We start from the raw sequence: 25,887 nt of genomic DNA on the forward strand, positions 1-25,887 counted from the left end.
AGTGGCAAATTGTGATTTCTTGCTCATTGTCTCTGTCACCTAGGGAGAAGTTGTTTAGTTTCATTGATTTCCCCTACTCCTCATAGAGTCAACTTTCGCTTGTTCATTTGTTATTTTATTGATTTTTCCCTCTTTGCTCTATTTCCTCCTTTCACTTTGATTTTAATATATACTTGTGCTAGCTTCTTAAGGTAAAGCTTATTTGATTTATTAATTTTAGGCCTTTTTTGTTTTCTGCTTTGCCCATTTTTCTATTGTATCCATATACACTGATTTTTTTTTTTTTTTTAGTTTGTCAAAATTGTGATTGTCATAATGGGGAAGTTTTAAGGTTTATACAGTTAGTGTCATTAGTCCTTTCATCTTTTATGTCATTTCTAGAAAAACCTTCTAAAATGGCAAGATTTTTAAAAAATTAACTTGGATGTTTTATAATTGTTTTATTTTATTTACATTTAAGTCCTCAATTTGTAATTCATTTTGGGCATGGCATGTCATAAGGTGAAGAGCTAGAATATTTTTCTAAATTATTATCAATATTCTTCAAATGTAATCTGTTAATAATTTTAAAGATATTGTTTTAGTCTTCTTTTTCAGAAATTTCTTAGCTGTTTTCATGGGCATGAGTTTATTGCATGAATGAATCATTTTGTAAGGTCTCAGAAAAGGATTTGATTAAATTTATATAATAATTTGGAATCACATCTTTATAGTAATTTTTCCAGTCCAGAAATTTGTTGTGTCCTTCAGCTTATTTAGATGTTTTTTAATATCCTTATGTAAAGCTTTATAGTTTTCTTATTAAAATATTATATATTTCTTATTATGTTTACTCTTAGATTATTTGGTATTCATTCTTTTCAGTTGTATTTCTAGCTGACTGTTGCTAGTATATTCTTCAACTATTTGGTTTTCCTGAGACAGTTGTCTTTGGAAAAAAATTCTTTAGTGATTGCTTAGTACTCCTTTGCTATTATCTTATAGAAAGTATAAGTAAAAATAATAGGTGATAGAATGATTGTCCATAGGTACTTATAAGGCTTGAGTTGACCTTATTTATTTCCTAATTTAATGATCTAGATATTTTTATCTTATTGGTTTTTCTTAAAAAATACATTTTTCTGACTTTTCTCCCCTGTTTTTAAACCTCTCTACCGTCTTTGTCTCAGGTGTTCATGTCTTCCAATTAAGATATTGAGTACGATGTTCACGTTTCAAGATTATGAGTTTTAGGGAGACAGTCTTCTTTGTTCTATTGTGTGGAATGTTACATCTGTATTAAATGAGTATTTCCTTAGGTTAATAATATGTAGAATTATAAAATTGGACATTTTGAACTAGTTTATATATTTGACTTGATGATTTCCAACAATGGAGATTTTTCTGTTCAGTTGTAAATAATGGTTACAGTTACAGAATAGACTTTCATAGGAATATTACCACTGCTTAGTGTGTTATGGAGAGAAATGATGCCACTAAAGATGAATAATTGAAGAAGTCTCTCCTTTCCAATATTGAAAACATTCTCAGCTTTGTGACCGTGTTTTTGTCCTTAGCTTTATTGAGGTATAAATAAAATATAGTATATAGAGAGTAAAATTCACCTACTTTAGAGTTTCATGGATTTGGTTAACTTTACGCAGTCATGTCATTACTCCTACAGTCAAGATACAGATGTTCCAGCATTTCGCAGATGACCTTTGGCCTGAAGCAGCACCCTAGCATTTCATGATTTTTAGTGTATTCACAGAGTTGTGTAACCTTCACCACAGTCTGATTTTGGAATATTTTCGTCACCCCAGAAAGAAATGTGTTCCAATTTCCAGACACTCTCTTTTCCCATCTTCAGCCCTTGCAACCACTGACCTGTCTAGATTGACCTTTTCTGGTATACAGAAGCACGTGATGTATGTTTTTCTATGTCTGACTTATTTCCTTGAACATAAACATGGTCAGCTTTTGAGTTTTCATGATTTTTTTTTTTACAGGGAATGACTGTACTAATGATGGGGTCAGCAGATGCTCTTCCTGAGGAACCCTCAGCTAAAACTGTCTTTGTAGAAGACATGACAGAAGAACAGTTGGCATCTGCTGTAAGACATGCCACGTTTTATATACCTGATTATTACTTTTTAAGAAGTACAATTAGTAAGATGACTTTGAAAAAGTAGTATCTGTGCATTTTGAAGATTTAATCGACATCAGGATGCATGTTATCAGCAGTAAACCAGAGTTTTGTTTTTGAAATTGGCTCATGGGATCCTTTTCTAATTGAATAATTCATTACCAAGTCATTAATATCTGTAATAAAGGCGTCTGGCGACAGTGCTGTTAAAGTGTTTACTGTTATTTTCTGGCAAAACAAGCTTAAAGAAGTTACATAGTTTAAATGCTGGGATATTTAAATTCTCAAAACCTTCCATGGTAAAAATACATACAGTTTATCCTTAATTTAAGAATGCAGTGTTGGTTTAGAAACTTGCCAACACATTCTTGTCAAATATTATTGTTATTATTGTTTCTATTACCCAGCGTTTATATAGTACCATTCATTTTTGGAATTGTTTCCTTTTTAAAAAAATTTGTTTATTTACTTTGGCTGTGCCCGGTCTTTGTTGGGGCGTGTGGGATCCAGGTCCCTGGCCAGAGATTGAACCTGGGTGTCCTGCATTGGGTGTGCAGAGTCTTAGCCACTGGACCACATGGGAAGTCTCCTTGAAGTGTTTCAGTATATATTTTGTTACCCTCGTCTAGGGATAAACCTGCAGAGGAGGCAGGACTGATAAAATTTATTTTCACGATGGGAATTAAAACACAAAATGATTGTCAGCATGATGCAAGTACAACTTTTTTTGTTAGGAAAATAAAACATTGTTGGTGTGGAATATAAATTGGTGTGTGTCGGTAAACCATTTGCTTCAAAGTGCTTAATGATTTATATATGCTGTGTCATTCTATAAAATTGATTTAATCCTTTTCCCTACCAGATGGAATTACCATGTGGATTGACAAACCTTGGCAATACTTGTTACATGAATGCTACAGTTCAGTGTATTCGTTCTGTGCCTGAACTCAAAGATGCCCTTAAAAGGTAAGACAGAAGAGAGATTGTTTTATGTCTTTTTTGGTTAAAGAAGGTTCACATTTGGATGAATAGTATTCTTTTGCACTTCTCTATATATTTATTTAGCAGCTTAGTTGTGATATAATTCATTTATCAAAAATTCATCCTGTTCATGTGTTCAATTAGTTGGTCTTTATTATATTCACAAGGGTATGCAAGTATTCCACAGTCTAATTTCAGAATACGCCCCTGCCTAGAAAAAAGCCTCATACTTGCTTGTTATACCTTTCCCAACTCCAGCTCTAGGCAACCATTAGTATACTTTTTGTCCTACAGATTTGCTGATTCTGGACATTTCATATTAATGGGGTCATACACTATATGGTCTTTTTGTGACTGGCTTCTTTTACTTAGCATACTGTTTTCTAGGTTTATCCATATTGTAGCATGTAAGGTCTACCCTGGTGGCTCAGATGGTAAAGAATCCACCTGCAGTGTGGGAGACCTGGGTTCGATCCCTGGGTTGGGAAGATCCCCTGGAGGAGGGCATGGCAGCCCTCTCCAGTACTCTTGCCTGGAGAATCCCATAGACAGAGGAGCCTGGTGGGCTGCAGTCTGTGGGGTCGCAGAGTCGGACACGACTTGAGTGACGAAGCACGCGTAGCATGTATCAGTCCTTCACTGCTCTTAATGACTGAATAGTATTCCACTGTGGATATGCTGTGTTTGGCTATCCAGTCGTCAGTTGACGGACATTCGGATTGTTTCCACGTTTTAGCTGGTATAAGTGATGCTGCAGTGAACATTCAAGCACAGGTTTTTGTGCAGATGAGTTGTTTTCATTTCTCTTGGTTGTGACCAGGTTGCTTGTTCACATGGCAACTCTATCAAACAACATTTGAGAAACTGCCAAACTGTTTTCCAAAGTACCATTTTACATCCTCTCCAGCAGTGCTCGAGAGCTCCCAATTTCTTTGCTTCTGTGCTAGTCTTTTTAAACAATATTCAGATTTATTAAACAAGTTTTTAAAAGCTCTAGGCCGTTGTGTATAGTGCTGCTATAAACATTGGGGTGCATGTATCTTTTTGAATTTAGTTTTGTCCAGATATATGCTTAGGAGTGGGATTGCCGGATCATATGGTAGCTCTATTTTTCGTTTTCTAAGGAACCTTCATAAAGTTTTCCACAGTGGCTGCACCTACTTACATTCCCATCAACAATGCGGAGGGTTCCCTTTCTGTACACCATTTCTAGCCTTTGTTATATGAAGACTTTTTAATGATGGCCAGGACTGTTGTTAAGGTGGTACCTCATTGTAGCTTTGATCTGCATCTCTCTAATAATTAGAAAACTTGAGCATCTTTTCATGTGTCATCTATATGTCTCTGTAGAAATGTCTGTATAGGTCTTCTGCCCATTTTTGGATTGAGTTGGCTTTTTTTGCTGGTAAGTTCAATGAGCTATTTGTATATTCTGGAAATTGATCCCTTGTCGGTTGCATCATTTGCAAATATTTTCTCCCATTCTTTTCATTTTGCTTATGGCCTTCTTGGCTGTGCAAAACCCGTTTGTTTTTAATAATTGAATTATACAGAAACATGTAGAAATGATTTATCCCAGAATGAACACATCCCTGTAACCAACATGGATCAACAGAATCTTGTTAGCACTCTGAAAATCCCCTCACCAATCCCTTCCAGTCCACGGCCCCTACCCTTCTTTCCACAGTTGTATTCACCTGACCTCATAGAGTAATTTTGCTTTTTTTGAACTCTGAACTCTGAATGAACAGAAACATCATATTATATATTGTTTGAGTCTGGCTGTGTTTGGCTTTTCCATGTTGTGTGTGTGTGTTCATTTTTGTTCATGCCGTAGACTCCACCACTGTATGCATGTACTACCAAATAGTTGTTCTTTTTTCTGTCGATGAACGTTTGAGTTGATCTGATCTATGATTGATTGGTAGTGAATATTTCACAAATGATTAAAATATAGTCAAGACATCCTCTTTTTGTAGGTGATCAAGTATAATAAGCATTAAGTTTATTACATTCAGATTGTCTATATCATTTTTTTATTTATTGACTTGACAAAGATTGGGAAAAGTACTCTATTGGTTCTTTTGTCTGTAAACACTCAGTATTTTTATCTGTTAAACCTCTCATTACTTGTGTCCATTGTTCCTCTTCTCTAATGAATGGTTTTTCTTTGTAAAGTTCATTATGAATGTTGTTTGGCTGATTGGATAGTCTTACCTTAATTAGGAATTATATATTTTCTTGGCATTATATTGACAGTTTTGGGGAGATGGTATTAAATTATCTATGATCTTCCTATTTCTAGTTATTAAAAAGAGATTGATAATTCATTAATGCATCTTTTGTCATAAATGTCAAATCGTTACATCCTGTGTATGGCTATGTGAATGCTTGTGTATGCATGCTTAATTGTGTTGGACTTTTTGCGACCTTATGGACTGTAGCCCACCAGGTTTCCAGGTTCCTGGGAAATATGGAATTTTCCAGGCAAGACTACTGGAGCACATTGACATTTCCTTCTCCGGGGATCTTCCTGACCAGGGATTGAACCTGCGTCTCTCAAGTCTGCTACACTGGCAGGCAGATCCTTTACCAGATCAGCCACCGGGAAAGCCCGTTACCCTGTAGCTAGATGTAAATTCATAACAGCAGCCCGTTATGTGATGACATGGTTCAGTGATGTTATGGGATGCACTTGGTTTATGAGTACTTCATTTTAACTTCAGAAGTGCCCTTTAAAAGTGCTAAAGTGTCTGACAGGGAAACTGTTACGATTTTTAATTTTTTAATGAGCATATATAATTTAGGGGCCTTCCCTGGTGGCTCAGCAGTAAAAGAATCTGCCTGCTAATGCAGGAGACATGGGTTTGATCCCTGGGTCGAGAAGATCCCCTGGAGAAGGAAATGGCAACCTGCTCCAGTATTCTTGCCTGGAGAATTGAAGCCCATGGAAAGAGAAGCCTGGTGGGCTATAGTCCGTGGGGTTGCAAAGAGCTGGACACAACTGAGTAACTAACACTTTCACGGATTATTGTATATTAAAAAATTACGAATATTTTAGTTGTAGGAGTTTCCAAAAGATCTAAACACGTTAAAAAAAAAAACAAGACTCTTCAATTAAATATAATTTAACATTTTCTGTGACCTCTTTCATTCACTTATATAAGCACAGAGTTTTTGTTTTAATTGAAATATAATTTATATCTAGTGAAAGGTATGCATCTTAAATGTTGGATGTGAGCAATTTTGACAAATTCTATATGACTCATCTTATAGTCAAATTAATGGAACATTGTTATCATCTCAGGTTAGTGTTGTATTGTACCTTTTCCTGGTCAGCTGCTCAGCTCTTCCCCATTGCCCGGTGTTTAATATTATCTGAATGAAATATTTAAGTAGATATGGTGGTTTGAATATTTCCTTGGGTGACCAGTCCTTTGTACTGCTGTAGATTAACTGAGATTCATAAAAATGAATTTAGAAATGAGAAACTCCTCGAATAGAGGAGCCTGACAGACTACAGTCCATAGGGTCCCAGTTAGTGCATGCACGCACACACACACACACCTCATTTTATAGGTGAGGAAAATGACTTGAAATTTATTTTGTGTTTATAAGAAATTAGTGCTGAATGTAGGCTTATTGATTTCCATTTAATGTTTTTGATCCAAAGCTTTTTTCTTCATTTCTGAAATTATATTTTGTTTTCTTTGTAATAATGGACATTAAATATGTACCTTTTTGTTATGCACAGTTTGTAGGAAATATTATAGATAAGTTAAGACAGGGGAAAGAATGTAAAGTAGGCTTCATTTACCTAAATTCCACTTTTTCTTAGCAGTCGTTCTTGCCCATATTATTCTTAAAGGAACCAAGACTGGAAGAGAAGTAAAAATGGTGGGGACAGCTCAGGGAAGCTTACAGTTGAGGGTGTCAGTGTCCTAATGAGCCCTTTGAACTTGTTTCTTCCCGTCTGAGTTTCAGAATCTCTCTAACTCTGTCCTACTGCTCATAGGTATGCAGGCGCCTTGAGAGCTTCAGGAGAGATGGCGTCAGCACAGTACATTACTGCAGGTGAGTATCTGTATATTCTACCAAAAGTGTTCACTGAATACTTGCCTTCAAAATCAGAGAAGGCAAGTTAGTTTTAAAAGTGTTCAGGAAGTATGTTTAAGGATTTAAACATATTTCAGATTGCAGTATTCAGGAGTTCAGTACAAGGCAACCAAGTGTAGGCTTAAAGGGAGGAGTGTTGGGAGTGGCTACCTAATGTCCGGATAATGGCTCATTTGTAGCAGTTAAGCCTGTTTGATTCCTGGGCAGAAGTTGTGTGTTCTCTGTACTGAATGAATATACACTGCTTTGTTAGGAAGGCAAAGGCTGTCATTGGATAGAGAGATTCAGTGCACCAGCCAGAAGTTGTTTACCGCTAGTTATTGCATTATGAAGTCTTCTGATGTGTTCTTTAAGATTTAAAAACAATTTTTTTTTCTTATTAGGGATCCAGCAATTGCAAAAGGAATAGATATACTTAAAAATAATAAGCAGTTCTTCATTAATTGAGAATTAATTTACAGTAGCTTTTATTTATATTAACTATGTCACTATTTTACTAAGCAGGTATTTGCTTTGTTTTTAAGCCCTTAGAGATTTGTTTGATTCCATGGATAAAACTTCTTCTAGTATTCCACCAATTATTCTACTGCAATTTTTGCACATGGCTTTTCCACAGTTTGCAGAGAAGGGTGAACAAGGACAGTATCTTCAGCAGGTAATCAGGGCAAGCGTTCTGTGGTTTTCATTTTGTACGTGTAAAACTTAGGTGTTCTACACTGACTTACTAAGCTCTATTTGGAAATACAAATGCCAGTCCCCTCTAGTTCACACCACCGTTATCTCTTGCCTGGAGAGGTGCAGTAGTCTGGTAACTGACCGTCTTGCTTCTGCCCTCTCTGGTGCTTCTCTACATAGCCCCCAGAGTCCTTTAAAGAATGTAAGATTATGTTGGTTCCCTTGTTTTCTGTCTGGGTCCTAAACAGTCTCCTGCCTGCCTGCCTGCCTTTCCTGCCTTGTCATGTACCACTGTTCCCCTTGCAGTTCTCTCCAGATACACTGGCTTCCTTGCTATTTAAAAAAAGAACTCTCCACACATCCTCTTTCTGTAGGGCCTTGGCTGTTTTTCCTTTGGCCATCAGATAGGCATGTGTCTTGCCTCCTCCCCTCATTCAGGTCTCATGGCTCAGATGTCAAGGCATCAGAGAGGCTTTCCTTGACAGTCCTACTGAAAGAGCACACTCCTCTTTCCCTAATCACTTCCTACTCCCATATTGCTTTTTTTTTTCTTTTGAATTTGTTCTGTTTTGTTTATTTATGTTCCCCACTAGGACTTTTTTCTACTCTGTTGACTGCTATGTAGTCCTTGTATCTAGGATGGTGTTTAGCATAATGAGTTCACTAAACATCTGTTGAATGAATAAACAAACTATTCTGGAATGCTTCATTGTTTTGAAGGTCATAAAATATTTAATTTGGCTTAATATTTAAAACAAAACAACTTTCTTCCCCTTCCCTAAGGAAACAGTAATTATTTTGGAAGTATTTTGTGAATCAAACGCTGTATCCGCCAGGATTAGTTACTGTGTCACTTTTTAAATTACAGGATGCTAATGAGTGTTGGGTACAAATGATGCGAGTATTACAGCAGAAATTGGAAGCTATAGAGGATGATACTGTTAAAGAGGTAATTGAAATATATTTGTGTAGGCTTTGAGTTTCCATTCCATCCCACCCTAAAAGTCTTGAAGTAAGTTCATCTTAATAGATAGACATGTCCTTGAATACTTGAGATAAATGAATCTGTAGTTGGAATTTGACAGCTTGCATTTGACGCTTGAATTCAATGTATTAGTCACTGAATTTAATCCGTTGCGCTTACTCAGCATCTGTAATTTTTTGGTAATATTTTTTGATCAGTAGAAAGGTTTTGCAGACAGGGATTACATTAAAAAAAAAACTTAAATATGCATTACTAAACTGGATTGTGTGGGAGGTGATGTACATTAATATCCGTGTGAAGTAAAATTGGAATTTTTATTTCATCTAAATTTTTGCAGACAGATTCTTCATCTGCATCAGCAGTGACACCTTCTAAAAAGAAAAGTTTAATTGATCAGTTCTTTGGAGTTGAATTTGAGACGACGTATCCTTATAAGCCAAGATTCATATAAACTGTAATCATAACTTACTGAATATGAATTGGTATAAATAGTATTGTTGACTGGAGTGGTGGATGGGATACGAAGGGAAATGGTTAAAAAATATGGAAATTAGGAATTTGAAAAAATACCCATTGGAGTGATCTTGAAGTTTTTAGATAAATGGACTCTTTAAGGACATTCATTATTTTTTCCTAAGAATATCTTCAACAGAATGCCTCATTAATTCACCTCACAGAGAATTAATTTTTAATTGTATGAAATGGGATAAATCAGCAAAATTACATACATGAAATGGAAGCAGTTAATAAACATGAATTTAGCAGAGCAGCATTTTCTAGATCATGGGTAGATGTTTATCTTTGAGTTATTAAGACCATTTGAAGACTATATAAATACCAAGTTATTTGCTGAGAGTTTATCCTATTTTACACATTCATTAATCCATATTGTTGGTAAGTGAATGAGCATTTTTAAGTATTGAAATGAATCTCTGCTGGGAGACTGAAATGTTTTAAATATCAGTGAATGATGTTATTAATTTTAAAAGCATTGGGATAACTTATTTTGTTAGAGATTATATAGCAAATTGAATGGCTGTTGGCATATTCCTTAACTTACTTTGCACAGCATGAAATGTACAGAATCTGAAGAAGAAGAAGTCACTAAAGGAAAGGAAAGTCAGCTTCAGCTTAGCTGTTTCATCAATCAAGAAGTCAAGTATCTTTTTACAGGACTTAAGTTGGTAAGGACAATTGCAGTTTATCCACATGGTTTGTGGATTCTTTTATTTGCAAATACACCTACTTGCTAACTTTTATTTGTAACCCCAGTACTCCTGGTTCTTTCCTGGTCACCTGTAGACATGCGCAAGGTGGCAAAAATTCTGAGATGTGTGACTCACCCTGTCTCACCTGAGGTCCTCTGCCTTCTAGTTTCAGTGGGAACTAGTATGCGTCTTGCAGTAATTTCATTGCCACGTTTCTTGAATTTTTGTGCGTTTGTAGGCGATCTTGCTGTGGATAGTGACCTTCTGGCATGCTGCTGCAGTGCTGTCTGGTGTCCTAAGTGCAGGAAGGTGGTGATGGCCTTAAGGAGAGTATAACGTTGGTTAGATCAGCTTCATTCAGGGTTGAGTTACAGTGTACTTGGCTGTGAGTTCAGTGTTATTGCGTCAACAGTGTGTGTTAAGGTGTCATTACACAGCAGAAAGACTCATAAAACAAGGCTTTATATTGATGGGTTGACAAAAATGTTACGACCAGAGGCTCGATGGAGGCCTCGGGGGGCATTGTAATGAGGATATGTTAATACTGGTGAGATAGACGCTGGGATTGGCCTGTGCAGATGAGGGCCTGTAGACATTCTGCCATTGCACTAGATTGCAGTTGAGGCCCTAGAATTTAAGTGACTTTATTGGTTTGTGGCAAAGCCAGATCTAAAACTTGGTTCTCTCACTATTCAGTTAGTTCTGTCTCCCCACTGTCATACTAAAGAACCTATTCTAGTGGGCACATTGGTAAAATAGAACAATTTTGCTTGCCTGTCATTTATTTGATAGTTTGGGGGAATATGTACATCTCTCTTGAATTTTTTTTTTTAAACGTTGGCTGCACCTTGCAGCTTATGGGATCTTAGTTCTCCCACTAGGAATTGAACTCATGCCCCCTTGACAATGAAAGCTGAGTCCTAAGCACTGGACCACCAGGGAATTCCTCAGTATTCCTAAGTATGTACATCTTTTGAAGGCTAGGCAGTGAATTGGGGCAAGTTTCATGGCATCAAAATGTTAATTGGAGAGTGTGGGATAGAATGTTTTGACAAGGACTTTCCAGGATATTTTCATAATAATTTTATAAAACTCAATGAAAGCTAAGTATACCTGGAACATCTTGATGATGGTGGATTGATAATAATAAATAGTTAACCTGATCAGTAAGCTCTAGTACATGGGATGCAAAGAGTTGGACATAACTGAGCACATGTTAAAAATTTTACAAAGTACCAGATATGCTTTCATGTGTTCATGAGATATTAACATTAATTGTCTTGGTAATTTTAGATGCTTTGTCATCATTGGTTTTATCCTTGAGTAATTTTGCTCCACATTTCTTTACCTCTTCATTGCGGAGTAAACTTGGTTAAATGTTAAAAACTGACTCCATAGTGATTCCTTTTGTAATGTGGCTAGTAAGTTTTAAAAATCAAAGCTGGAACGATTTTTATGCGAGTATTAGACGATTCTTGCTGCTGTTGCTGCTTAGTCACTCAGTTGTGTCTGACTCTTTGCAACCATATGGACTGTAGCCTGTGAGGCTTCCCTGTCCATGGGATTTTCCAAGGATATGGCTGCGGGTTGCCAGTTCCTACTCCAGGGGATCTTCCTGACCTGGATCAAACGTGAGTCTCTGGCGTCTCTGCATTGGCAGGTGGATTCTTTACCACTGCCGCCACCTGGGAAGCCCCCAACATGCTTACTGAGCATAGACTGTGTACCAAATAGTTCTCCAGGTTTTCTTCATGTATTAACTCGTGTAATTCTGACACCAGCACTGCAGTGAAGTGCTGTCACTGCCAGTACAGATGATGCCCAGAGGGAGACCTGTGTTGCTCAGTGTCACCCAGGCTGTAAGGATGGAAAGGCAGACACTGGTTAGAAGATGCAAGGGCTGAAGGCTTTCCCACATCTGTTAGATTAACAGGTTTTCTGTGTTGTGACTTTTCTCAAATTTAACAATAATTGATTGGTTCTGGAAGGCTTAGCTACATAAAACATAAAGAACAAGAGTTACTTACATTCTCTTCCTTTCCCTCTAATACAAATATTCTGACGATCCGTAAGTAGAAGAATACTATGAAAGGTTTCCTTATGTTGTATAAAACACAGTAGAAACTCTCAGAATCTGACCATTTGGATCATAAATTAAAAGATTCAAATATGGTTTACATTCTGAAGAGTTCATGCAAATAAAGACAAATTATTTTCATGCCTTTTAAGAACTAAACCATATCTAAAAGCCTTCTTACTTTGTCTTCATTCACAGTATTTCTCAGGGGTATAAATCTGTTGACATACTATATATTATCTATTAAATAGTCCTAATTTTTTAAAGAATTAAAGATATAATTCTGTATTGCAGAAGACTTTTTTTTAATGTTTGGTCTTCTGTTCTTTTTTAGCGACTTCAGGAAGAAATCACCAAACAGTCTCCAACATTGCAAAGAAATGCTTTGTACATCAAATCTGTAAGTTTTGGAATCCCAATTACATTTAATCGAAAGGTTGATTGCTGGTTAATTAATGTTACCCAGACTTTGTTTTTACCAAACTGAGGAATTAGAAACTTGTGTGGCATTTGCATGTTACAGAATTTCTTTCCATTTTCTCTCCTTAGTCAAAGATCAGCCGGTTACCTGCTTACTTAACTATTCAGATGGTTCGATTTTTTTACAAAGAGAAGGAATCTGTGAATGCTAAAGTTCTTAAGGTTAGTAATGATTTACTGTAATAATTATAATTTTTGAAGGCAATTTCTTATTTACAATAGATTTCTTTATTCTTTTAGAACTCACTTCAAAATACTATAGAGAAGTTATTAATATTAGACAAGTGGTTATTAATCAAGAATATATATTGGAATTGTCTATTTTCCCTTTTCTTTTAACATATGCATGCCTGCCCCTCAGCCCTGTCCAAGCATCTGATTAAGTGGGGCCTCGGGTCTTATGTTTTTCAAGAGTCCCAGGTAATTCTGATGTATGCCCTCCTTTCCCCAGTAGTACCACTAGACCAGATCCTCAGTTGCAGAGATACCGGTCCAGTAGGTTTGGGGACAGGAGTGGGCTAAGTGGCAATATAACACACTGTATTCTATGTGATTCCTTTCTTCCAGGTGAAAGGAAATTGTTAAATTACTGGTGCCCAAAGAATAATCATTTGATGTCAGAGCAAGCCTTATGATTTGTCCATTTCATTGAACTGTAGCTCTGCAGTGTATCCATAGGGTACACTGATCCTTCGGGAATGGGTATATAATTCTAACCTCTTGAGCTGAATTTCATTAATACATTTTCAGATATACTTAGGGTTGTATAAGCAGGTTAAATGTAGTTGAAGAAATCTGCTAGTTTAGTATTTCTGAAATGCTTCATTTGTTTAAAATTTTGGTAGCTCCTCTGTAGTTAGTTTGATGGGTTAAAATATTTACGGAGAAGTTGAAAAGAATTTTTGTCTAAAAATTAGGGCCAGATTGAAAATAAGAACTATATTTTCAACTGCCTGGGTCTCCACATGATTTTTACAGGTCTTATTTTCAGCTTTATTTGCATATGAAAGCAATAATGTAAAAGTGTGATAAATATTTTAAATAACTACCTTTTAAATTCTGTTTGCACTTTTTATTTTTGGCTTGTATATAGGATGTGAAATTTCCTCTTATGTTGGATGTGTATGAACTATGTACACCAGAACTTCAAGAGAAAATGGTTTCTTTTCGATCAAAATTCAAGGATCTAGAGGATAAAAAAGTAAATCAGCAGCCAAAGACAGTAGGTTCTTATTGTTCATTTTCTAACCTTAACATGTTTATCTTTACTCTGTGTTCAGTATTCACTTTATATTGTTAATCTGTTAGTAATAATGGGTGAATCTATATTGGCATATATATAAATCCTACATGTATTGGTAAAGCCCTTAAAGTTTTAGATATATTTTAGCATAAGGAAAAGGACTCTAGCTATGCTGAATGGGTCCTTTATGATAGAATGAACATAATATTTCCTTTTCCTCTAAAATCTGCAGCTTATATTCTTTTAAAATTTATTTTCTCAAAGCATTTCACATAACATCTTGCCTTGTAAAATTTAGTGTATTTTATTATTTTTTTTGTAAGACATGACATTATCTCCATTTCTTAAAATGGATTGGTATTACAGAATATTGCTTCCTTTATTGCCCACTGTGACAACTAAAGTTGTATCTTTTAATAAGTGCTAATGGTATGCACCTAACTGTTAAAATTATAACCTTAGCAACTTTATATTTAATAAATTATATATTTTAAATTCAGAGAAGGCACAGCTGAATTACATGTTTTCTTGAAAAGGAAAAAGATATTTCCTGGTAACTAGGAATATTTCCAGTGTGATATTACATACCAAATTTTAAAATAAAATTCTTCTGCAGGTTTTGTGTATATATTAAAAGCAGTTTTTAAAATTAAACTTTGAGATAATTGTAGAATCACATGCAGTTGTAAGAAATAATAGAGTTCCTCGTTTCTCCTAGTCGTAACAGCTCGCAAAAGTATAATATAATGTCATAACTGGAATATGGACATTGATACGGCCTAGATGCAGTACATTTTTCTTATCACAAAGCTCTCTCTTGCTGCCCCTTTGTAGCCAAGTCCACTTTCCCGCTGCCCCCTTCATTCTTAGCAGCAATGTCTTGCCAATCTATTTTCTTTGAATTCTTGCCAGAATTTGGTAGTGTCACTATCATTTTAGCCATTCGTGTAGGTTTGCAGTGATGCTTGATGTGGCCGGAAGGCTGATGATGTTGAGCACGTCTTCACGTGTTTCTTTGGCATCTGTCTATGTGCCCTCTTTGATATCTCTTCATATTTTCTGTGTGTGTATGTGTTAGTTGCTCAGTTGTGTCCAACTCTGTGTGACCCTATGAACTGTAGCCCACCAGGCTCCTCTGTCCATGGAATTCTCCAGGCAAGAATTCTGGAGTGGGTTGCCAGTCCCTTCTCCAGGGGAATTTTCCTGACCCAGGGGTTGAACCCAGGTCTCCTGAATTGCAGGCAGATTCTTTACAATCTGAGCCACCAGGAAAGCCCCTTGTTTTTCTACCCACTTGCCATTTGGTCTTTTGCTCTTGAATTTTGGGAGTTCTTTATATTCTAATCCTATGTTAGATGCATGGTTTCTGAATATTTTCTCCCCGCCTGTAGCTTCGTCTTTTCATCCTATTAACAGGGTCTTTTGAAGAGGAAAAATTTTTTAATTTTGTTATAATTCAATCTGTTTTTTTCTTCAGTTACTCTTGCTTTTAGTGTTATATCTAAGAAGCCATTAGCTTGTCACAGGCTGTGAAAGTTTATGCGTATGTATTCTTCTAAGGTTTTCCTGGTTCCTCCAGTTAGGCTTTTTGATTCATTCTGGGTTAATTTTTGTATGTGAGATGAGGTATAGGTCCAAATCCTATTGCATGTGAATATCAGTTGTCCCAGCACTACTAGTTGAAAAGACTATTCTCTTCCCATTGAAAGGTCTTTGCATCCTTGTAGTGATTCAGTTGACTATAGATGTGCGTGTATTTCTGGACCCTCAGTTTTTTTCTGTTGGTATGTCTGTCCTTAGGCCAATACTGCAATCTTTGTTTTTATGATTTTATTTAGTTTTGACTGTGCTGTTTGTTGCTCCCTGGACTTTTCCTTAGTTACGGCAAGTGGGAGCTCCTCTCCAGTTGTGGTGTATAGGCTTCTCGTTGCAGTGGCTTCTTTCCTTGCAGAGCACATGGGCTCAGTAGTTACATTGAATGGACTTGGTTGCTTAGCGTCATGTGGAATCATGGCAAGTGGGAGCTCCTCTCCAGTTGTGGTGTACAGGCTTCTCGTTGCAGTGGCTTCTTTCCTTGTAGAGCACATGGGCTCAGTAGTTACATTGAATGGACTTGGTTGCTTAGCGTCACGTGGAATCATGGCAAGTGGGAGCTCCTCTCCAGTTGTGGTGTACAGGCTTCTCGTGGCAGTGGCTTCTTTCCTTGCAGAGCACATGGGCTCAGTAGTTACATTGAATGGACTTAGTTGCTTAGCATCATGTGGAATCTTCCCATACCAGAGGTCGAACCCATGTGCTCTGCACTGCCAGGCGAATTCTTTACCACTAAGCCACCAGGGAAGCCCAATTCTACAGTCTTGATTACTGTGGTTTTGTAGTAAGGATTATAGCAAAGTACGAAACTTCAGCTTTGTTCTTCCAGATTGTTTTTGACTTTTCTGAGTCCCTTTTATTTCAGGATGAGCTTGTCCATTTCTTCAAAAACAACTGGAATTTTGATGGAGATTGCATTGAATCTGTAGATCGATTTGGGGAGTATTTCCACTTTAATAGTATTAAGCTTTAGAATCCATGAACTTACTATAGCTTTTATGTAAGTCATTAAGTTTTTCAACAGTCTAATAATTTTCAGTGTACGTTTCTTGTACTTTAAATTTATTTGTAGCTATGTTATTATTTTTGATGTCTTTGTAAATGGCATGCTGCTAGGTCACTTCAGTCGTGTCCGACTCTGTGCGACCCCATAGACGGCAGCCCACCAGGCTCCCCTGTCCCTGGGATTCTCCAGGCAAGAACACTGGAGTGGGGTGCCATTTCCTTCTCCAATGCATGAAAGTGAAAAGTGAAAGTGAAGTCGCTCAGTTGTGTCCGACCCTCAGCGACCCCATGGACTGCAGCCTTCCAGGCTCCTCCGTCCATGGAATTTTCCAGTGTAAATGGCATACTTTTTCCAATTTCAGTTTTGCATTCACCAATTGATTTTTGTATATTGATCTATATCCTCTACTTTGTTGAAACAGTTTTATTCACTTTTTTTTTGTCTCTTATTTTTTGAGAGACTGTGTATAGAATTGATGTTGTCTCTTAAATGTTTGGTAGAATAGTCTTGGTCTGATAATCTTAGCGTGGAGAGTTCTTTTCCAAGAGTTTTTAAATTAAAAATTCAACTTTAGTTACGGGCTATACAAGTAATTTATATCATATTTGGTTTGTGGAGTTGTTCCTGTTCTTCAGGTGTTTGCAGGGTGTGTAGTGCTATCCTGTTACATTCCTGATAGTGGTAATTTGTGTCTTCTTTTGGTCAGTCTTCCTAGAGGATTGTCATTTTTTTGCTCTTTTCAAAGAACTAGCATATTGTTTCATTTTTTTTTTCCTGTTTTTCTGCATCTAATTTGATTGATTTCCACTTTTATTATTTCCTTTCTTCTGCTTGCTTTGGGTTTATTTTCCCTTCTCTTTTTCTAGGTCCGTAAGTTGTGGGAACTTGGATTTTTTATTTCAGACTTCCTGTTTTCAAATATTAGTGGTGTAAATTTCCCTCCTGGCAGTGCTTTCAAATTGTGTCCTAACAAATTGTTGTATTGCATTTCTATTTTCATTATGTTTCTTGTATTTTAAATAAATTCCCTTGAGACTTCCCTTTGACCTTGGGTCATTTAGAAGTGTCTTGTTTAGTTTACATGTGTTTGGAAAATTTCCTGTTACTTTTTACTGATTCTGGTTTGAGTCCATTGTGAGAAAACACATGTGGGTGATTTAAATTCCTTTAAAGTTGTTGGGGTTTGCTTTGTGGCTCAGGATATGAACTGTCTCGGTATCTATTCCCTGGGCACTTGAAACAAACATGTATTTTACTGTTGTGGGGGAAGTATTTTGTGATGTTGATTAGATCCAGTTGGTTGATGGTGGTGTTGGATTCTCCTGTAACCTTGCTGTTTTCTGTCCAGTTGTTCCATCAGTTGTTGAGGAGTGGTGAAGTCTTCAAGTAAAATTGTGGGCTTGTATGTTTCACCATTCGGTTCTCTTAGCTTTGGCTTTTCATGTTTTCTGTTATTTGGTGTGTACACACTTGGGATGGCTGTCTTCTCGGTGGAATGATTCTTTTATTATGTAGTGCCCCTCTCTGTTCTTGGTAATTCTCGTTCTCAAGTCTGCTTTGTTTGATGTTAATTTTTCCATTTCTACTTTTGTTGATATTTGCATGATACATCTTTTTCCATTCTTTTAAATTTGCCCATATTATTTTTGAAGGTAGTTTCCTATATTTTGCCTTCTGTTCTGCTTTTCGTTTCTCTTTTTTCCATACTTGACAGTTATGTGAACATTTTTTAGAATTCTAATTTGGTTTACATATAATGTTTTTCTAATGTATTTGTGTAGCTTTTTTTGTAGTTGCTCTAGGTATTCAAAGGAATGGTTGACCTAATTTTGCCTTTTTAAGATGCTTTGGCTTCTTGTCACTTCAGCTGTCACTCAAACTTCTGGCATTGTCTTCATTATCATTATAGATTTTAAGGAACTTTGTGTCCATATGGCTAAATGAGTTGTGTGCATTTGTATTACACACTGGAATGGGTTGAGGCAAGGGAGTTCCCACCAAAGATTCTTGTCTAAAGTTGTGAACCTTTTTAATTTAGGTAAATACTTGCTGAATTAAATAGTTCATTTGGACTGAAGTGGCAGGTGGCCATGGCTTAATAGATTTAATATAAGTTGCTGTAATTCTACTTCTGTTTTTGTGAGGCAGCTGTTATCCTCACCTACATGGTTTGATAGTGTGGGCAAAGCGGCAGAATTGACTCTTTTTCCTACCCTAGAACAGTGTTTATCTGGACTCTTCACTGATGTGCTCTCGGTTTGGTGGTTTGAAGTCGGTCCTGTAATCAGGATCTGCTGCTCTACCTATGAGGTTGTATATTGTTCAAAAGTAGGACTTTGGGGTTTACAGTTTGATGCTAACTGTTGTTGCTGTGGTGTCCGACTCTCTGTGACCCCATGGACTGCAGCGTGCCAGGCTTCCCTGTCCGTCACCATCTCCCAGAGCTTGCTCAGACCCATCCATTGAGTTCGTGACGCTGTCCAACGGTCTCATCCTCTGTCATCCTCTTCTCCTTCTGCCTTCTATCTTTCCCAGCATCAATGTCTTTTCTAATGGGTCGGCTCTTCAGATCAGGTGGCCAAAATATTGTTAATTGTAGTTATATCATTTTAGCACTGTGTAAGGGAGATTGTATTTTTCCTTTGTTTTGCCTTGGTGATTTGTATTATAGATAATGTTTGTGGAGATATATACTCAAAAGAATTTTAATTCCAGTACCATGAAAATTAAAAAAAAGTTTTTTTCCCTCAGGGTGACAAAAACAGTAGTCCCCAAAAAGAAGTTAAGTATGAACCCTTTTCTTTTGCTGATGGTAAGTGAAATCTTCATTTCAGTTGAGTTTTACTGTGTGTAGGTTTTTTTAAAAAATTTACTGTCTTGCCACATGATGTTTCTTTCAGATACCAAGCTTAAAAAAAGTTGTGTTTCTTAAAGTATAATTTACCTTAGTATGAGACAGTAAAAAAATCACTTTTCAGTGAATATACGTTCTGTAAATGATAGCATACTTATCTTTCATGAAGCACTAAGTGCACCATAGTCTCTTAACTGGATTTTAATAATAAGGTAGTATTCTGTAGGCTAAACTTAAGTTGTTCTTCCTTGTTACTTAACTTGAGAAAGCACGTATCTGTTCATCTCTAGTATTACTGGATTTATGTCTTTCTTTAGACATTGGCTCCAATAATTGCGGATACTATGATTTACAAGCAGTGCTAACGCATCAGGGAAGGTCTAGCTCTTCAGGCCATTATGTATCATGGGTGAAAAGGAAACCAGGTAAAGATTGTTTTTTTTCCCCAATTGTTGCATACTGTTTTGACAAGTTTAAATTTTTTAACACATTTATCCTGAAAATTTTTTGATCTCAGAACCTCTTTTACATTCTTTAATTATTGAGGATTCCGAAGAACTTTTGTTTATAAGAATTGTATCTTTAATATATTTACTAAAATAGAAAACTGAGAAATTTGAGACTGCCATTAATGAAGTCATTACATATTAACATAATTTGTTACAGATTAGTTGTTTAAGAAATATATTCTTTTTCACCACGCTGGGTCTTTGTTGCTGTTCAGGCGGGCTTCTCATTACCGTGGCTTCAGACAGGCTGTAGAGCACATGGGCATGGCTGCCCCACAGCACGTGGAATCTCCCCTAACTAGGGATCAAACCCATGCCCCCTGCATTGGCAGGCAGATTCTTAACCACTGGACCACCAGGGAAGTCCAACTAACATTTTAAAAATAACAATCTTTTCCAAAACAGTAAAATATTTAATGGCATTGATTTACGTTTTTGTGAGTTTGTTGGGCTGAACAGGAGGCAGCTGGATTCTCCTGGTTCTGCTTGTCTTCTGCTGCTTTATCACACACTGTGTAACCTCTGGAGAATTCCAAAGCACTCTTCAGAGAATGGTGGGGGTGGGGAGGCAGATGCTTTAGAAGTGTTATGAAAATAATTGTAATCTTCATGGAAACCCCAAAAAGATCTTGAATGTGCGTAGTCCCTGGACCACACTTTGAGAACTGTTGGTATGGCAGATGGAATACTACTGTGCCTAAAACTCCTCAGTACCTTTTTTGCAATGGAACTCTGAAAAAGTCATCTATGAGATAAATTTTGTGTTTCTGTCTCACACTTTAGATGAATGGATCAAGTTTGACGACGATAAGGTCAGCATCGTGACACCTGAGGATATCTTACGGCTTTCTGGTGGTGGAGACTGGCACATAGCTTACGTTCTACTCTACGGGCCTCGCAGAGTGGAGATAATGGAAGAGGAAAGTGAACAGTAATCTTCATTTTAGCTATTTATGCTTAGGTGTGAAATAAATGTTATTTGTTGATCATATCTATAACCCAGAGCTTTGGAAGATGTTTAGGTGGTTTTGTGTGTTTCCCCTCACATGGAACAAGAGAGGGCAGAAGCAGACCACTCCATGTTATCAACCTAAGAAATTACAGAAAAGAGAAAATTGCCTTTGGACTGTGCTGCCCTGTGTAAAGGTGGCAGGAAGAACTTTTTAAAAAGCTTACTGCTTGGATTAATTTTTAAAAATTATGAGTTGAAATGCCTTTCAACCATTATTACCTTCTGTAATAATTTTTCTGTCTTTTTCAGCCCAAGATTCAGCAATCAGATGTTTATTGCACACCTATTACTCTATTATTTGTTGTTCTTGCATGGTTCAAACCACCAGTGATTCAATAGCTGCCCATCCTTTGCCTTATCTAACACAAATGTTGCCAGGAAGGTGGAAAGGAAATAAGTTTGATCTCATTGTGTAACTCAGTGCTGCGTCCCCACCCCCATGGAAACATGGGTACAATCAAGTATTTGTCCAGCCTGACTGTTGCTGGCTTTTCATGACTTTAAAATAAATTGTGATCAAATAATAGTACATTTGATTATACATTTGTCACTGTGTCTCTGATGTACTATGGTTTGTACATTGAACTTTGCTATGGTTTTGTAGTAATGAACCTTGAAATGTTGACAAGCTCCAGTTGCTTATTTTTAGAAAATGAGGATATTTAATAAAAAAAGAAAAAAGAGGGACTAACAGCTTTTGACCTCAAGTCTTTTGTCTCTTGGAGCTTGGCTGAAGTTCAGATATGTTTAATACTATAATAGTTTCTGCAGATGGTTAATTATGCTCTCAAGCATCTATTTGAAAATAGTATCTTCTTCACCTGCTAGCCTGTTTAAAAAGAAACACAAAGTTGTGAAAGTAACAAGTTCTTTGGATGATGAATGCAACCATGTTTATCAGATCTGTTCTTTGGCTCAGTTGGGTGTTTGTTTCTACTCTGTCAACTCCCAACTTCATGTCTATCTCAAAATACCAGTGATTTTTAGTAGAAATATCAAGAATATGAGATTCTGCAGTATATGGTAGATTTTAATACCCTCTAATCAGTTCATTTTTGTTTTATTGTGAGTGAAAGGATAGGATTCAGCTAACTGTCTTATTTTCTGCATTAGATATTTATAGTAAAGTTGTAGGGATTATCATGAAATCTCTATCTTTGCTTATGCTGTTTTAAAAGGCTCTACAGAGCACAGCAGTGACAAAAAAGTGGCCATTTTCCTCTCAAGTTTGAACAATGTAATCTAAGACTACTTAGAGGGTAAAATAAGCATTTCAGGGAAACTTACCTGTAAATAGCTTCTTCAGCTAAGCTTTAATACTGGCAGTCAGTCCTCCTCTTGCCTTGGAGAGAGTGCAGAACAGGAAAGGGAGGACGAGCTCGAGAACTGTAGTGGTTCTTTTATCTATTGGTATGATGCTTGTGAATTGAGAACTTTTTTATTCACTGTCTTATTTTGTTCTGAACAACTCTGAGGACAAAAATTTAGCAATTAGGATTCAGATTTTATGATTTGGAGGATGCTGTAGCTACTAGGTCAGGTTGGATTAGAACAAAGTTATAGGAGCCTTCGTGGGATTAGCATTTTAAATTGTAATCTCTTAACTGTCATTATGAAAAACTTGACTTCATTTTATTTGATCCAAAAAAGCATTATTCCAAAGATTTCTTGAAGTGTAAGAAATTGGACTTCTACTGGTGTCTTTTAAACTGTTAAAGACTATTTTAGAATTCAGCCTCGTGTATAAGATCTTTGAAAAGGAGAATAAGGAAAAAAAAAATGTCGCGATTCCTGAGCGTGCCTTACAGGCTGTGCACCCCCCAGCCCCCGCCCCGAAGCCCTTTTGATACCAGAGCTGTGCTGGAGCACTGCTGGACTGGCCAGCAAGGGAAAGCCCCACCAGGATCATTTACAGTGTGACAGGCGCTCAGACTGTCCTCAGCATTTAAAACAGTGACGACCTTAGAGCCCTGAAGGGTAAGCTTATGTGGGAATGGGAGAAGTAGACGGTCCGGGCCAGCCGTCACTCCACAGTGCTGAGCTGTGTGCAAGGCGCTTTCACACACATCTCGTTGGAACTTCACAGCAATCCCTGAGGTATGTAGCCCTGTTTTAAGTGACTTGAGACCTAAGTCCTGTAAGGCTAAAAGAATTAGGTTTTGTACTTCACCCCATTTCTTTTGAGCTTGGGGGTTGGCACATTTTTCTGTAGTGGGCCAGATATTTTCATACGTTTTAAGCTTTGTAGGTACCTTTGTAGCATGAAAGGAGCCCATAGGTAGGAAGGACTTAAGTAAGGATCAGTGGCTGTGCCGTAAACACTTTATAGAAAGAGGTGGCAAATGGACCACTGTTTGCTGATCCTCTGCTTTAAAGCATATATGAGACTAGAGCAGTCATGCAGATTCAGAAAGTAGTAGTGTGGGAGTCTCAGCAAGTTAAATTCTGTAACTTCATGGCATGCAGGGAACACCATGCCCCTGAACATTGCTAACTGACTTACACATATATAATTAACAAAAATATTCTGGCCGTTTCCCCAACTTCTCCCCCTAAACCCTGAGGTCAGTCATCAAGAGCCAACAAACATTCTGTTGTTCGTGGAGCACCAGCCAACTGTACAACTGTTATAAAAATGTTTATTGTTTACCAAAACCAGTGGACCTCTTATCAAATGCTGCTTGGTAACAAAACCTTATCACAGTTTTAATAATAATAATAAAAGGACGAAGCTAACTGTTTGTCTCATTGTCATTAGTTAGACTTTCTGCAAGGTCACTTAGCCCAGACTTGTTGAGCGCGTTGATCAGGTTCTCGGGCGTTGCGTGCACTCCCTCTTGGTCCTGCCAGGCCACGAGCAGCTGTTTGGCTCTCATCTTCATGTCTTCGCTGTCGCACTCGATCTGTCTAATTTCTGAGTCTTTCATTTCCAAGTAAGGAGCCAGGACCTTCCACTGTTCACCCAGTTTGTTAGCAAATACCTCTATTTGGTCCCCTGTTACAGGTTTGTCTCGCCGAACATCAGGACCTAGAAAACACAGGGGAAGTAATTACGAACAAAATGCGAGGATGTGTATGAGTCAAAGCCCATAATGGGACACAGGGCCACTGAGACTTCAGTAAGCTTGATTTTAAAAGTAAAACAGTTCCTTTTTATATTTCCCCTGGTTGAATTCTTATGATCATTAGGGATGTAAAACTAAAGCTGTTGCCTGTGTTACAATCATGAAGGTTTCCCCTGAAACCAGCAGCCCCCAATCTGAACCCCGAGAATTAAGAAGTATGAGGTGCATTCAAATATAAGTGCTCTCCTTCCCAACACTTTATATTATTGTATAAAATGCACTATTGGAAAAGTTGTTATCAAGCAATGCTTTAGATTCCTCACTATAAGAAACAGAGCTGAGATAAACAGTAGAAGTTGAGAAGTAGATCAAATAACGTACCTCTCAACAAAGAACCCCAATCTTTTCCAATTTTGTAAAATAGCCAAGAAAATTCAATTCTTACTTTCATTTTCCTTCAGTAAAGCATCATTATCTTCCTCATCTTCATCCTCACCTGTTTTTATTTCTTCAGAAGGAGGCTACAATGAGTAAAAGGAATGTCTTAGAGTACCAACTTCTAAAATCAGAGAAGTGCGGGTAGTTTGATCTTAGATAAGAGATTGCAGTTAAATGTTAAACATGAACGTCAGGTAAGGATCACAGTGGGACAGTGTTAACCTGGAGAAGGAAGGACGGGGACAACCAGAGGTTGGAAGGACCCCCTTCACCCCAGCCTAGGAAGAAGGGAGCCAGTAGGAAGCCTGGTGCGATGACTTGCACGTGCCCAGCACATACATGGTAACAACAATCTAGGGCAGACCGGGGACCAACCATGTGCTTAACAACATGCTCTGAGTAACTGTTTGGTTGCTTGCATACAGTATAGTTATTGCCATATTGTATTAGGAAAGAGAACAGAGTAGGAAGATAGACCAAGTTGCCTACCCCCACCCCATGGGCCCTGCCTGTGATAAAACAGAATGCACTGACCAACAGGAAGAGTAACCAAAGTATAATAACTTTATACAGCATGTGAAGTTACTTCATCAATTTATGTATTGATACTTCTAATAAATGTATACTCAAGGGCATTATTTCCTCATTCTAAAACAACGGGGTTTGTGGATCATATTTTTTCCACATGATTAAAGTGAAATTCAGCTCTTAGCTCAAACAGCAACAGTAGTTTTACAAAAGAAGAGAATACCAACTGAAGGATAAAACACTCATCACTCCTACTTACTGGTAATTCCTTGGCTAGCTTTATTACCATGTTTTCGAGATATTCTGGCAAACTTTTAAACTGCTGGTTGGTTGGCTGGAAGAAGTGAGGGCTTCTCCGTGCTAACAGTCTTAGGGCTCTCCAACCATAATTTGAGTTGTTCACAGCCCTATAAAAAGAGACATCAATCTTGTGATTTATATAGTTATTTATAATTTTTATATTCTCTTCTAGTTAATGTACTTAGTTCACCAGAAGAAACTCTACGCTCAGATCAGTAGCTGAAGGCACCATTCTTCTCACACTGACCGTAGCCCTAAAGAACCTCTCAGCATGCAGTTCACTTACAAATAGAAACCAGCAGAGTCCAAAGGGGCAGGTTCATATGCAGCAAATGCATTTTAAAAGTTTACAGACATTTAAAGGTCAATTAGTAGGCGTCCAGGACTGGCCAGATGCTGTGTGTGCAGGACAGATGCCATCTGCCTCACCACTTAGAAAGATAGTCAGAGGCTCACTGAGTTTCTATCCTCACTGGCAGTGCTGCCTGCAGCTGTGAGCTTCAGAATGTTTTATAAACCCAACAGATTTCACCCTGTAATGTACTATCTGCTTTTTAAAAAAATTTATATAACGTTCAAACTTTCATTTGCTCAATATCAACCTTGGTGGATAAAAAATGACTCCAAAACTGAAAAGGACACAGCCAGTAGCCTAGACCGTAAACACCGAAACCAAGAACAGAATCTGCCAG

At 37.3% G+C, this 25,887-nt stretch overlaps 2 protein-coding genes across 2 annotated transcripts in view; one reads left to right on the forward strand and one right to left on the reverse strand.

Annotated features, from left to right (window-relative positions):
• Positions 1-21,557, forward strand: part of USP14 (ubiquitin specific peptidase 14) — a 33,737-nt gene extending 12,180 nt beyond the window's left edge. The window contains exons 4-16 of the mRNA XM_018039483.1: positions 1,989-2,093; positions 2,988-3,091; positions 7,122-7,180; positions 7,747-7,877; positions 8,766-8,846; positions 9,220-9,305; positions 9,952-10,066; positions 12,502-12,567; positions 12,717-12,809; positions 13,741-13,869; positions 19,241-19,301; positions 19,661-19,768; positions 20,636-21,557. Coding sequence (XP_017894972.1) covers positions 1,989-2,093; positions 2,988-3,091; positions 7,122-7,180; positions 7,747-7,877; positions 8,766-8,846; positions 9,220-9,305; positions 9,952-10,066; positions 12,502-12,567; positions 12,717-12,809; positions 13,741-13,869; positions 19,241-19,301; positions 19,661-19,768; positions 20,636-20,787 — 1,290 coding nt within the window. The 3' untranslated portion in view covers positions 20,788-21,557. The remainder of the gene's footprint in view (positions 1-1,988; positions 2,094-2,987; positions 3,092-7,121; positions 7,181-7,746; positions 7,878-8,765; positions 8,847-9,219; positions 9,306-9,951; positions 10,067-12,501; positions 12,568-12,716; positions 12,810-13,740; positions 13,870-19,240; positions 19,302-19,660; positions 19,769-20,635) is intronic.
• Positions 21,956-25,887, reverse strand: part of THOC1 (THO complex 1) — a 37,768-nt gene continuing 33,836 nt past the window's right edge. The window contains exons 19-21 of the mRNA XM_018039482.1: positions 25,155-25,302; positions 24,375-24,450; positions 21,956-23,892 (exon numbers count right to left, since the gene is read on the reverse strand). Coding sequence (XP_017894971.1) covers positions 23,597-23,892; positions 24,375-24,450; positions 25,155-25,302 — 520 coding nt within the window. The 3' untranslated portion in view covers positions 21,956-23,596. The remainder of the gene's footprint in view (positions 23,893-24,374; positions 24,451-25,154; positions 25,303-25,887) is intronic.

The sequence above is a fragment of the Capra hircus genome, chromosome 24 (assembly GCF_001704415.2).
Source record: "Capra hircus breed San Clemente chromosome 24, ASM170441v1, whole genome shotgun sequence".
NCBI lineage: Eukaryota > Metazoa > Chordata > Mammalia > Artiodactyla > Bovidae > Capra > Capra hircus.